Genomic DNA, 12,990 nt, shown 5'->3' on the forward strand with positions numbered 1-12,990 from the left:
GCGACTCTGGGCAGCCCCCCGGGGGGACGCTGGGTGCCCGGGCGCGGTGCCCCGGCTCTAGGTCGACATGAAAACGGGACACAGACCCCGAGGCTTGTGGGCCGCAGCCCACGTCTGGCAGCTGCGGCTCTCGCAGGTGTTTTCCCTGAACGCTTCTAGGTAACGCGGTTTGCACCTGGGATTACGATCATAGGCTGCACGTCGGAACTTCTGCTTGACAGAGGGACAGGCAATATTTGGTCACTAAAAGTTGTGTTGGCCACACACAGTGTTTCCACCCTGCAGCCTGCATGGGGACAGGATGGCAGTGACAATCCAGGGTGATGGGGGCGGTGACACTCTCAGCATGGCCAGGTCCTGCAGGAGGAAGGCCAAGGGGTGAAAAAGGCTGGGCCCAGGTGAAGGCACTGACGGCTTCCTGTTAAATGCACGACAGGAAAATCCTGGTTCTGGCAGCAGATGGATAGGTTTGGAGGTGGGAGGAGGAACAGGGAGAGAGGCACCCGTGGGGGTGGCGGGGAGGATCAGAGGCCACCATAGGTTTCTGGCTTATTGAGGTGCCATTCACTTAGCATGGGGGCCAGAGAGAATGTTTATGGGGTCATTCACTCAATGAACAAGCAATTTGTGTCCCAGGTTGTGCTGGGCAGAGGTTTTGGTCCTGGGGGATATTGAACCTGAGAGGCGAAGTCCCTGCCCTAATGGAATTTACAGCCAACAAACAAACATCAACTATACAAACATACCCATCAGCCCAGTGATCAGTGCTAGGAAGATAACATAGATGATAGGGCCGTGGACAGGGGATGTCCTCGGGAGAGGGTAGGTCAAGCTCTCAGCTGCGGGAATTCTGGACTCTGGTCTTGAGAGGCCTTTGTGGAGCCCAGGTGGAGACGGTTAGGGTAACAGGTGCTGAGGATGAGGAGGTGAGAGCCAGTGGTGGTGAGCTGTGAGCAGGGGGATGGAGCTGAGACGCCCCAGGAAGAGGAAGGGACCTAGCAAAGGGAGCCCAGTGGCAGCCCGGTTACAGGCCGTCTTCATGGGAAGTCTGCGACACGCTAAGCACTGTGAGCTCATCTAATCCGAGAGACAGCCCCAGGAGAGTTTATTTACCAGCATTTGAAGAAGGAATTGTCTGAAGCTGATAAACTGGCTAAGGGGGCCAAGGTCACACCCTGCATGTGGAGGAGGGATCTAATGCAGCAGCTGTGCTCCACCCAGGTCACTGTTTGTAGCCACTCTGTCCACTGCTCGCTGAGAAATGGCCAGAAAGGTGGGTGGGAAGCAATCTAAAGAACATGGTTTCTTAGAGGCCAAGTTTCAAGTGCTGCTGAGAACCTTGAGGAGACGTATTTGTGACAAACGCGCACTTTTATTAAATCCCAAGTCAGAGGTCGTCTGCAGGAGAGACCCCAAGCGTCTGTTCACGCTGACTCAGTGGAAATAGCAGGCTCGGGAAAGGAGGCCGGCGCTCCCGCAGCGGGCGTGTGCCATGGCCCTGAGCCCGCAGAACATCCCGTGAGGTCGCGTGCCCACTCTGCACGTGAGGAAATGAAACTTCTTGCAGGTTCAAGTCCCCTAGCCGGACCCACACCCACGTTTGACCGCGGAGTCCATGCTTGGTCACCTCAGCGGTCGGAATGAGCAAGGCCTGAGTGACAACTGAGCAAGGCACAAAGGGACAGAGAGGCCCGTGCAGCTAAGTGCTAGCAGGACGACCCACCCAGATCTGCTCAGGTCTGCTTCTGGTGGGTGCAAGGCCCCGTCTAGGCAGCTGGGTCCGCCGGTGGGTGTCTGCAGCTGGCTGTGGGCGTCTGGGAGTGGGAGGCTCCTCTGGTTTGTCCTTGTCCCTGAAGCTGCAGACTGATGTGCTGGGAACTCACGGACACCTCCACTGATGGTGCTGTCAGCCTGCTGCGTCCCAGGAGCGAGCCACCGAGGACCCAGGAGAGAAAGCAGGTCTCTCCAGTAATGGCCCCTCGGGGTGGGGGCGCAGAGGGGGCCACCTGCCCATCCATCTCTGTCCCTCAGTAGCCACGCACCCACAAGGACTGTATGGAGCCCTGGTGTTCACTTTAATATATAATTTTATTTCTGGTTATAGAAACAAATGCTAAGAGGAGAAACAAAACTTCCCCAATCCACATATAACAATTTAATAGATAAAAGAACAGTTAAAATAAATGAAAAACAAAAAGTAGAAATTTTAAACTTTGTTATAGCTTTAAAACATTAATGTCTGATACAATTAGAAATCACATTCATATCTCAAACTTTTAAAAAAAAAGTATGGCTCCTTATTAAAAAAATACTGTATCCCACTAGAAATGGAAAGGCAGGCAGGCCCAGTCGTGAGGGCGTCTCTGCCTCCCCCAGCAGCGGGCACAGCACTGGCTCCCCGCTGCCGCCCTGGAGGGGTGTCTGCAGGCCTCCCGCGTCTCTCAGACCAGGTGTTACTCACAGGGGGTGAAACACTGTGACACGACCTCCCCTCCACACCTAAGGCTCCAGAACCCAAATTTCCACTTTATAGGATACCACTGCTTTTCAAAGCACTGATTATTAAACATATTGTAAAAAATACATTAGACAGCCACTGTAAAAAAAAAAAAATCACACACGCTCACACACACATACACACACACACACACTCCCTAACAGCACCCCACCCCACCCCACAATTATCTTTACAGGAGAATTATCGGTCAGATTAAAAAAAAATCTCAGTATTGGGCTCAATCCCCCCTCTGAGGTGCCGGCCCGAAGTCCGCTGATCTGAGAACCAGGACATCCCTCCATCTCCGCCCCCCAACCCCCACCCACCCTGTCCTCACAGAACTTACGCCGAGTAACTGAGGGTATACTAGGAAGGAGGGAACGGCCAAGCTTAAAACGTTTGATTTTAAATCTCATTTTTACTGATAATAAAGAAGACTCTGGACCACCAGTTAACCCGAAATGTAGAGGCTAAGAGCTCAAGAGGCCGTGGGCTCAGTGTACTGTCCTCCGGGCCGTGCAGGGAAACACCCACTTCAGAGCCACAGGCCATGTGCAGAGCAGGGGGTCCGTGCTCAGAACAGTGAGGCCTGCGCCTGCAGGTCAGGAGAACCCGCGCGTGCCCAAGTGCCCAGACACGGGCCAGGGCTCCTCGCAGCTCTGACCTGCGGGTCTCAACAGGCCACGCCTCCCCTGTACGAAGTCATCGGGGCTGTGTCCCCCCATCTCATCTCATTTCTGACACAGAGTAAGCGCCCCCCCCCCATCAGTACTTGGATGAGTCAAACTGGCAAACTATTCCAGAAAAGGTTCCCGAGTAAAGAATGATGAGCCAGAACCCTTCCGATTCTACTTGGACTCTCATAAGATAACTGGGTCGGGGGCAGAAAGGCGAGTGTCGTCTTGTTGCCCTCGGGGGCGTCTGGGTGACTGAGACCTGGAGAACGTAACCCCAGTCGCCAGCTCCGCGGGGACCTGCGGGGTCCTGGGGTCCCGTGCGGCCGGCGCCACCTGCTCAGCCCAAGTAAAGAACCACTGGCGCCCTGGCCGGTTGGCTCAGCGGTAGAGCGTTGGCCTAGCATGCGGAGGACCCGGGTTCGATTCCCGGCCAGGGCACACAGGAGAAGCGCCCATTTGCTTCTCCACCCCTCCGCCGCGCTTTCCTCTCTGTCTCTCTCTTCCCCTCCCGCAGCCAAGGCTCCATTGGAGCAAAGATGGCCTGGGCGCTGGGCATGGCTCTGTGGCCTCTACCTCAGGCGCTAGAGTGGCTCTGGTCGCAATATGGCGACGCCCAGGATGGGCAGAGCATCGCCCCCTGGTGGGCAGAGTGTCGCCCCTGGTGGGCGTGCCGGGTGGATCCCGGTCGGGCGCATGCGGGAGTCTGTCTGACTGTCTCTCCCTGTTTCCAGCTTCAGAAAAATGGAAAAAAAAAAAAAAAAAAAAAAAGAACCACTGGCCCTGGACTCTCCTTCTCATCCCCCCAGTTGCTACCAGGACAAGCAGGCCGCACAGAACAAGTGGGACCCTTCGAGTGGGTTCCCTCCAGGGAGAGACGCCCTCTTCACTCCAGGAGCAGTCAGGGCCTGCGGTCAGGATGGCCCCCAAGGCTCATGAATGCAAAGTGAGTTTCATTTCAGTCCTGCATGAAAACGCAGGCAGAGGCTCAGCCCTAGTCCTCCTGGCAGCGTCCACCCACAGGTACGCCCCGTCACGCACCAGCTGGAGCCAAGCACACCCGGACAGGCCCGCTGCTCCCGGCGGACGCGGGGGCAGTCTGCCCAGCGGAACTCGAGCGCCCGCAGCAGCAGGTGCCGATGGTCCCTGAGACGCAACGGTGGCACAGTGAAGGCCTGTCTGCCTTACAGAAGTGAATCCCTCCGACTCTGATTGCATCATGCCCTGAACCTTCTCACCAGCCCTGGGGGAAGCCAGGGCAGCACCCCCCACATGCTGGCCTTGCAGACGCGGTCTGCCGGCAGGGAGAGGAACGACAGACGGACAGCAGAGCCGAGCTGTGGCCGGCCCGGCCGGGGGACGAGGGGCTGAGGCTGGGTGGGGCAGGAGAGAACGCCCACCCGGGCCTGCAAGACCCGCAGGGCAAAGGGGCAGCTGAGCAGGTGACTCTTCTTCCTTAACTTCAGGAGTAAAAACCATGTTCCCTAATGGCCGGCGAAACGGGCCTATTTCTTATTTCAGTTCCGAGGAAGTCCTCGGGGCTGTGTCCCCCAATCCCACTCTGAAGCAGCGGTGACGCGTTGGGCGACAGGGTGGACAGAGGCAGCAGCAGTTCTGCGCTGGACGGCGGTGCCACGGGCCCGCACACAGATGCCGGCACAGGCCAAGGGGCGCCCCGGCCCAGACGTCTGCGAGGTCCACGCAGACCCTCCCTCGGACGCCCAGGGTAGCAGCGTTTGGTCTAAGAAAGGCAGGTGGCGAAAGTCTTGCATGGAACCCTGGAGGGGTGGGAGCGCAGAGGGGGCGGGGCAGGGGCAGGGCAGGGAGCCCCGTCCCAAGCGCTTAAAAACCCTAATGTAGAGACCAAGGCCTAGAGCAGCGGTTCTCAACCTGGGGGTCGCGACCCCGGTGGGGGTCAAACAACCAAAACACAGGGGTCGCCTAAAGCCATCGGAAATACATATTCTACAATACATTTTTAAATAAAATACGTATTTCCGATGGCTTTAGGCGACGCCTGTGTTTGGTCGTTCGACCCCCAGGTTGAGAACCGCTGGCCTAGAGGAAGGGACTGGTACATGGAGGGAACTTGGGAAACAGTCTGAGAAGAAGTGACAGACTGAGCGAGAGACCAGCGTCACGGCCCAGGCCCACCTTCATAGCAGCACATGTGAATGACTTAAATTATTCTTAGTAAATGGTATTCCTTCCAGGCAGAGGTATTGTGGAGGAGGCTGCAGGAGAAGCTCCCTGGTTAGTCCAGCAGGAGCCGCCCGAGAGGCCCGATGTGCGTCCCTGCCTGACCTGGGGCCGCCGCCCAGGAGGGGACGGGGCTCCTTCTCCGGGCTCAGCCTCACAGCCATTTTTGGTAACTTACTCTAGAACAAGTAGTGCACTGTTTATCTGGCATGGGGACAGAGACAGCGTCTGAGCGCGGTGCCCTGGAGCCCGTCTCGGGGGTCGGGGGCTGTGTTCTCAGGGGGTCGGATGTGGGCGTGAACCCCGAGAGGGTGACAGTCCTTCACCCCTGATGTCACTCAAGGGCAACGCAGAATTTGAGACTTTTGGAGGAAAGCAGGTCCCTTGCCTGCATCAACTGTACTTATTTCTACACTGAAAAGTGGGAAAATCCCTTTTTCTCTGACACATTCTTACATTCAGCTAAGTTTTCATTTTTTTAAGTGAGGTCTGCTCTTTGACTTTATAAAGTAAGAAACGGAACCCCCAACCAAAGGAAACCTTTCTCCTGCTCTTGGGCTTGACGACCAGCAAAGGGGTTTCCGTCTACAGAGGGGGGCTCAGACGGAGTTCGTTTTCAGAGGACACAGCAGCGTGAGCTGAACCACACGCCACCTCAAACCCATCTCTCCCCGGGGCCAGGGAGGTGCAGGGAAGGGACCAGCAAAACCGTTCTGTCCCAGCCGGGAGTCACTAACCCTCATTCCAGTGACTCAGGGATCCATTTTCACCTTTTCCCATTTGGCTTGGTTCTTAAACTGAGAGAGAAAAAAAAAAGAACACACAAAGAAACAGAAAATCCCAAAGAGGAGCCCACCAGACTGCGGGAGGGAACGTGAGGCCGGAGCCGAGAGCCCCACGGGGGAGGAGGGCTGTCCGCACCCCCCGGGCGCTGCCCAGACGCCTGCCAGGAGAGCGTGAGCGCGCAGCCAGGGCACAGCGCCCGGGACGGCTGTGGGCACAGCAGAGGGCGTGGTCCTGGCGTCGCGGTCTCGGGGACGACTCTGTCAGTCCCGACAGCACACGACACCGTCCTGGTGGGAGATGCTCACTCACACGAGTGACTTCTGGGGCTTCCTGCCCACACTCCTGGTGCTGGTGAGCGTGCGGTTCTCCAGGCAGGACAGGCGGGGGAGCAGCCGCAGCAGCAGGAGCCCGAGGGCCAGGGCCGGCTCACTCCTTCAGCCACTCAAGCCCCCAGGTGACCAGAGAAGGTTCTCAGACCCCAGAGGCTGCAGGGACACCAGGGTCGCGCCAGAACTGAGTTTCCGCTTTTCCTGACCTTGGCCGGGGCGGCCCACCCTCTACAATCCACATTTGGGGCAGGTCACGGGCCACCACACTCCAAGGGGACCAGGCCACCTTTCTGGCTGCGATGCGCGCCTCCAGGGGCCTCTGGCCAACCAGTCCCGGGGCACGCAGCACGGCTGCGCCAGGAACTGAGCGTGTGTAAACCCGGAGGGCAGTTCCCGTGGCCTCAGCCTCTTGTCCTGCCCTGCCTGGTGTCCGCGCTGACCCGTGGCCTCAGCCCCTTGTCCTGCCCTGCCCGGTGTCCGCGCTGACCCGTGGCCTCAGCCCCTTGTCCTGCCCTGCCCGGTGTCCGCGCTGACCCGTGGCCTCAGCCCCTTGTCCTGCCCTGCCCGGTGTCCGCGCTGACCCGTGGCCTCAGCCCCTTGTCCTGCCCTGCCCGGTGTCCGCGCTGACCCGTGGCCTCAGCCCCTTGTCCTGCCCTGCCCCGTGTCCGCGCTGACCCGTGGCCTCAGCCCCTTGTCCTGCCCTGCCCGGTGTCCGCGCTGACCCGTGGCCTCAGCCTCCTGTCCTGCCCTGCCCGGTGTCCGCGCTGACCCGTGGCCTCAGCCCCTTGTCCTGCCCTGCCTGGTGTCCGCGCTGACCCGTGGCCTCAGCCTCCTGTCCTGCCCTGCCTGGTGTCCGCGCTGACCCGTGGCCTCAGCCCCTTGTCCTGCCCTGCCTGGTGTCCGCGCTGGCCCGTGGCCTCAGCCCCTTGTCCTGCCCTGCCCGGTGTCCGCGCTGGCCCGTGGCCTCAGCCCCTTGTCCTGCCCTGCCCGGTGTCCGTGCTGGCCCGTGGCCTCAGCCCCTTGTCCTGCCCTGCCCGGTTTCCGCGCTGACCCACTGGGCCCCTCCCCAATTCCAGAGCAGCTGAAAGACACGAGCTTGCCATGTGTCTGAGTGCCACCGACTGGTGTTTTATCTCCTTCCCACACCCACCTGGTGCATCCACCCACCACCTCTCCACTCCCTTCTCCCGGAACCTCTGTCCATAGAGGGAGACCATTGCCGAAAATGGACAGAAAAGCCAAAAAAATCTCAAAAGTTTGGGAAACGAAAGGGTCAGAGCCAGACCTATAGACCAGGCAGAAACCTGACAAAACAGTCTGAGGCCACCTTCTAGCCTGTCCCTGCAGACGAGGCTGTGCCCCGAGGCGGCACAGCAGCGGGGGTCCTGACAGCCGAGCCAGTGAACGCAGCCCAGGGCAGGGAGAGCTGCAGGGACCCCTCACTGCAGCCCCCCAGCGAGGCCCGGGGCCAGGAGATGGGAACTCGCCTCAGCCGGCTCCTTCGTTCCCACCGACGCACACTGTGAAGGACAAGTCTACAGAAAATGACAGGAAGTGTCCATGTGGAATGGAGCGCGACTTCGCGTCATCGGTGGTGGGTGGCTGCCTCTCAGGACGGCGTCCAGCTGTTTCCGTCCTCTCCCCGCTCCTCTGACCCCACCCGAGGGCAACAGGTGCGGATTTCACAAACGAGGTGATCTCCCAGGTGGGGCTCAGTGCCACAGAAACAGCTGCTTGGGGGCTTGAGGAACACACAGCAGGCATCTCCCCAGTCCAGACAGGAGAGGGGCGGAGGACGCTCCCCACGTGTCCCCAGCAACTGGTGGTGGCTGGTGTGGGGACAGCGCGGCACTGAGACGGGCCCAGTCCCCCTCACGCTGCCGTCCGACCAGCTCTGCTGCCGTGCTCGGCACACAAGTCGGGCTCACGTGCACGGCCTCGAAATCGGGTCCCACGGTTCCCTTCCTGCTGAGCCAGCTCCTGTCCAGCCGGGTCCAGACCTGGGAGAGCCTGCTCCTCCTCTTGGGGTGGCTCTCGGGGCTCGGGACAGGGCAGGGCAGGCAGCCCGTGACGCAGACCACAGCTGAGGACAGGCTTTCCTGAGGAGGAAGCCGTTCCCGCTGGGCCGTGCAGAGCTCCATGCAGGCGGCCGTTTCGAGTTGTGTCCACAGCAGCAGAACCCAGGCCTCTCACGGAGACCTTCCTCACGTTTCCTGAGAGTGTTCCCCGAGAGCCGCTGAGGGACTAGTCTGACCCCACACCGGGCTGTGAGCCAGACGCTCAGACTGCCTCCGGCTCCCGCGACAGCAGCTCCGCAGGGAAGCGGTGGCCGGCCCAGCACATGCTGCCCTGCGCTCACCTGGCACAGACGGCCCCTCGCTGTAGAAAGAGACGGTTCGATGTCGAACAGCAGACGGCCCTCGGGTGGTCAGATGGCCTGGTGAAGAGGCCGGGAGCACGGCTGGGCCACGGTGGTGCTGGTCTGGGCGTCAGGACTGCAGAGTACCAGGGGCTGGGGTGCTGTAGCCGCTGGCTCTGACTTGTCACCCACATGGCTTTCTGCCTTGAGTGCTGACCCACGAAGCCACCGGCCCTCCCTGAAGTCGGCAGATGGGGCAGAGCACTCCCCTTGCGGGGGCTGAGACCAGAGACAAGCGCAGGCCCGCAGCGGCCACACCCCAGAGACGAGACCTCAGAAGCCGATGATCCCTTTGAGAGTGTGTCAGATTGAGGATGAAGCCTGAATTCCGTGTTGCAACCAAACAAGAACTACTTGGGGTGCGAAGCCACACTGACCCCTCTCCTCCCGTTAATGCTGATCCGATACTTCCTGGGTTACTGTTTCAGGGAGCAGGTGCCACACCCTGTCAGCACTCTGACTGTTCCCGCCATCCTGCTGGTTCCCGCTCACCACGAGGGCTCCCCCGGGAGGGCCTGCCTGGGCCAGTCTGCAGGGCAGGGCTTCTGCTCACGGGCCCGGGACCCTCTCCTCTGGACACGGAGCACAGCCCCCCCACGCCCTGAGGACGGCCGGCGGGGACAGGCGGTGCTGAGGGGGGGAGACAGAGGACCCCCAGAATCATACAATCAGCTGTCTGAACGTGTTTATGTGTTTTGTTTTCAGCCGCGGCGGGCGGGAGACAGATGGGGGACGAGGGCACAGGAGCCGGTGCTGGACGCGGCCCGTCGGGGCACCAAGCCTCCAGTGGAGGGCGCTCTCGTCACGGTCCCGAGCGGCGGCAATGTCGGTGTCAGGGTCCAGCTCCAGTTCCTTTCGGCGTGTGCCCCACTCCACCTCCACGTGCTGACCTCACTCCCCGGTCCCGGGCCCCTGGGGGCCGGCGGCTGTGATCACCCCGGCCTGTGTGGCCACCGTCCCGCTGGGCTCCTCCAACCGGGACCTCTTGACCTCGGGCTCCCCCGTGGAGGAGATGGTGGTGGTGGCGGCGGCTGCTGTGGCTGCGGCGGGCTCCTCGGGGCCCACCTCACACACGCGGGTGACCACCACGGGAGTGGACGAGCTCGCCTGGGCCGCAAGGAGCTGCAGGGGGCTCGTGAGGGCTGGCGGCAGAGAGAAAGGCTGGTGTTGGGAAACTGTCAGGACCAGCACGGCACGTCCCGAGTCCAGGCTCAGGTTTTGCCTGGGAGCAGCTGTCTGGCAGCCCTGCACCCCTGGCTGAAGCTGCCAGCTGCCCCTGGGTGCCAACCCGCTGCCCACCCCCCTCGGGGCCCCAGTCCCCGCTCCACCCGAGGGCGCAGCCCTGGTCCCCTTCAGCGTCCCTCCTGCTCTCACAACCCTAGGGGGCCCCAGTCCCCGCTCCGCCCGAGGGCGCAGCCCTGGTCCCCTTCAGCGTCCCTCCTGCTCTCACAACCCTAGGGGGCCCCAGTCCCCGCTCCACCCGAGGGCGCAGCCCTGGTCCCCTCCAGCGTCCCTCCTGCTCTCACAACCCTGGGGGGGCCCAGCCTCCCAGGCAGGTCGGCAACAACACTGCCCGTCCTGAACCAGCTGACCGGCAAGCGGCCCCTCCCACTCCACATCACCTGTCTGATGTCCCTCTTGGACTTCTGGGCCTCGCCAGCGGGGGGTTAGTGCTGTGACGGGACCTTACTTAGTGTCACCACAGTGCCTGGTGCACAGCACCTGCTCAGAAGGGGGCTTCCCCCCCCTCCGCTGACTGTCACCTGGGAAACGTTCTCCTGCTGCACTGACTACAGACTGAACCCTGAGCTCAAGATGAGGGCGTGGGCGTGGGCGCGGGCGGGGCCTCACCGTAAGCATTGCTGGTTAAACTGTTCGTGGGGACTGCGTGCTTCCCGTTCTGAGTGACGGCCCGGACCGGAAGGTGGTGCTGCCCAATGCTCACGGGCGTGGCTGGCTGTAGGATGGTGACCGTGTGTCCGGGGACCCCCGGGGCCATCTGGCTGGCCACAGTCTGGATGACCCGGCTGGTGGCTGGGATGGTGGCGAAGGCAATGGTGGGCTTCTCCTCCAGGCCTATGGGAAGAGAGTGTGTCAGAGTCCCACATGGCCGCGGGCGGGAGACTATCAACGGGGACAGTATGCTGTAGTGTATGATCCCTGACACCGGGGAGAAACACAGGTTCTTAGAAGGAAAGTCCCACTGAGGGAAACGTTTCAACACAGAAAAACCATTCAGCAGGTTGTAGACAAAGGTTTGAGTGTGTCAGGCTGGAACCAGCCCAGGTGTAAGCTGAGAAAGAACATGCATTCTTTGGAATTGAGTGATTTGCATTTGGAGCCCTGCTGTCTTGTTCCACCCAAACACCTGTCACCCGGCAGCACGGGAAGTGATGTGAGACGGGCCAGCAGTGGGCGGGCGGAGGTGCTGCTCCGCTACCGGGTCCCAGGGCCTGTCCCCGCGCGGGCTGCAGTCACACCTATCCACTAATTACCTGGGACTCAGGCTTCTAAGTTAGGACTTTGTAATCTTTTTCCGTTAAGTGACTTCTCATAGGGGGCTTGAGAGGACTCATCCTCCGAGCACCTGACACACTACTGCACGAGGAGGAGCGTGTTTCAGGGGTGACCAGTGCTGATTTCAAAGGACAGACTTCCCGAAAAACAGCAGGGAGGGAGGCAGTCTGCTGAGACCGCTGGCTCTAGGGACAGCCCGGGCCCCACACTGGGCTCCTGGCCCCGAGCCAGGTGGGCCCGCTCCGCCTCTGGAGACCCAGCCAAGGGGCCAATGACCACCTTACCTCTCGCCTCACTGCCCAGGTCCAACACGGCCGTGCCCGCTGCTTCGTGGGCGCCCCCTGCAGAGGCCTGGCTGGCGAGGATGTAGCCGTTGGCGGAGCTGGCGGAGGAGGTGACCACCCTGAGCATGGTGACGGGCGGGGCCTGCTGCACGACGTGGATCGCGTGGCCCGAGGGCGGCTGAGCCGTCACTATGGACGCTGGCATGTAGGCCACGGGCTTGGCCACCAGACTGGGGGGTCGGGGAGGCACGGCCATGATCACGGGCTGGGCGCTGACGGGGGAGCCTGCAGAGAGAAGGGGCGCGGGGTCAGCGGGCCCCCGGACACCTCCCGCCAGGCCTCCTTTGGAGTCCGCCGCCGCTCTTACCGGGGGCGCTCTGGGAATAGCGGTACTCTGGAACGGAAGCTAACTTGGACCCAAAGTCAGGGTCGTGTGGAATGGGGGAGCCCTCCCGAGACAGGCACTCTGGAGTCTGCAGGCCACTGGAACGAGGTGACATCAGCCCAGGGTGGGTGGGTGAAGCTGGAGCACTCCTAACAATGGGGGAGAGGGGCCGTGGTAGTAAGTGCCCGCGCAGAGAAACGGAAGGCCACTTAGCAAAGCACCAGACCCACGGCGGCCCTGGCCCTGCGTGCCCCTGAGGCCTCTCCGTCCTCACAGGGGTCCCCACACGAACGCCCCTGCAGCGATAGCTCCCTTCCCGGCTGTCACAGCAGCAGCTCAGGACGGAGCCTCAGCACAGAGCTCCTGTGCCCAGAGGAGAAGCCACGTCCCGAGCACTTGCGTCCTGATGGGACCAGCAGTGTCTGGGAAAGTTCCGGAGTCTTCTGTGTTAGCAACACAAGGCTTTGTGGTAGGGGCACAAACTCCCCACCAGGACAAGTGACCAATGGCGAGAGCAACCACTGCGGGCCTGGGCTCTGGACAGGGCCGCCTCCTCCAGCTCCTGCCAGCCGGCAGTGGGCCTTTCTTCTCAGGGACTGTCCAGGATAGAGTCCCCTGTACCCCTGAGCACGCACCGCCTGCCCCAGCCCCCAAGGCAGGATGCTGGGCCCTTCTAATGCAGCTGGGGTGCAGCCTTCATGTTGTGTTTATGATCCGTGCTACACACACCCCGTCTCCCTGTCTGGACAAGGGGGTGCTGTCTCCAGGGGCAGAGACCCGGGTCCCCCACCCCCCTCGCCCACCCCTGCTGGCTGGAGTCCTTGTCTGACTCCCATGCACGTCACCCCTCGGGTCTGGGAAGGGGCTCTTCCTCATGAGCTCCCGTCTGGTCCTCCTGGA

The 12,990-nt window shown here is 61.3% G+C and overlaps 1 protein-coding gene and 1 long non-coding RNA gene across 2 annotated transcripts in view; both read right to left on the bottom strand.

The window, feature by feature from the left end:
• Window positions 1–2,069: 2,069 nt before the first annotated feature.
• On the bottom strand, window positions 2,070–5,313 carry LOC136333801 (uncharacterized). Its single transcript, XR_010731094.1, has 2 exons — window positions 3,988–5,313; window positions 2,070–3,551 (listed from the first exon to the last, which is right to left on the bottom strand). It is a non-coding gene; the product is annotated as an uncharacterized lncRNA (long non-coding RNA).
• Window positions 5,314–5,317: 4 nt separating this feature from the next.
• FOXK1 (forkhead box K1) overlaps window positions 5,318–12,990 on the bottom strand; it is a 60,353-nt gene continuing 52,680 nt past the window's right edge. The window contains exons 6-9 of the mRNA XM_066273461.1: window positions 12,073–12,239; window positions 11,706–11,990; window positions 10,756–10,980; window positions 5,318–10,046 (exon numbers count right to left, since the gene is read on the bottom strand). Coding sequence (XP_066129558.1) covers window positions 9,796–10,046; window positions 10,756–10,980; window positions 11,706–11,990; window positions 12,073–12,239 — 928 coding nt within the window. The 3' untranslated portion in view covers window positions 5,318–9,795. The remainder of the gene's footprint in view (window positions 10,047–10,755; window positions 10,981–11,705; window positions 11,991–12,072; window positions 12,240–12,990) is intronic.

This window comes from Saccopteryx bilineata, chromosome 4, assembly GCF_036850765.1.
Source record: "Saccopteryx bilineata isolate mSacBil1 chromosome 4, mSacBil1_pri_phased_curated, whole genome shotgun sequence".
NCBI classification, from domain to species: Eukaryota; Metazoa; Chordata; class Mammalia; order Chiroptera; family Emballonuridae; genus Saccopteryx; species Saccopteryx bilineata.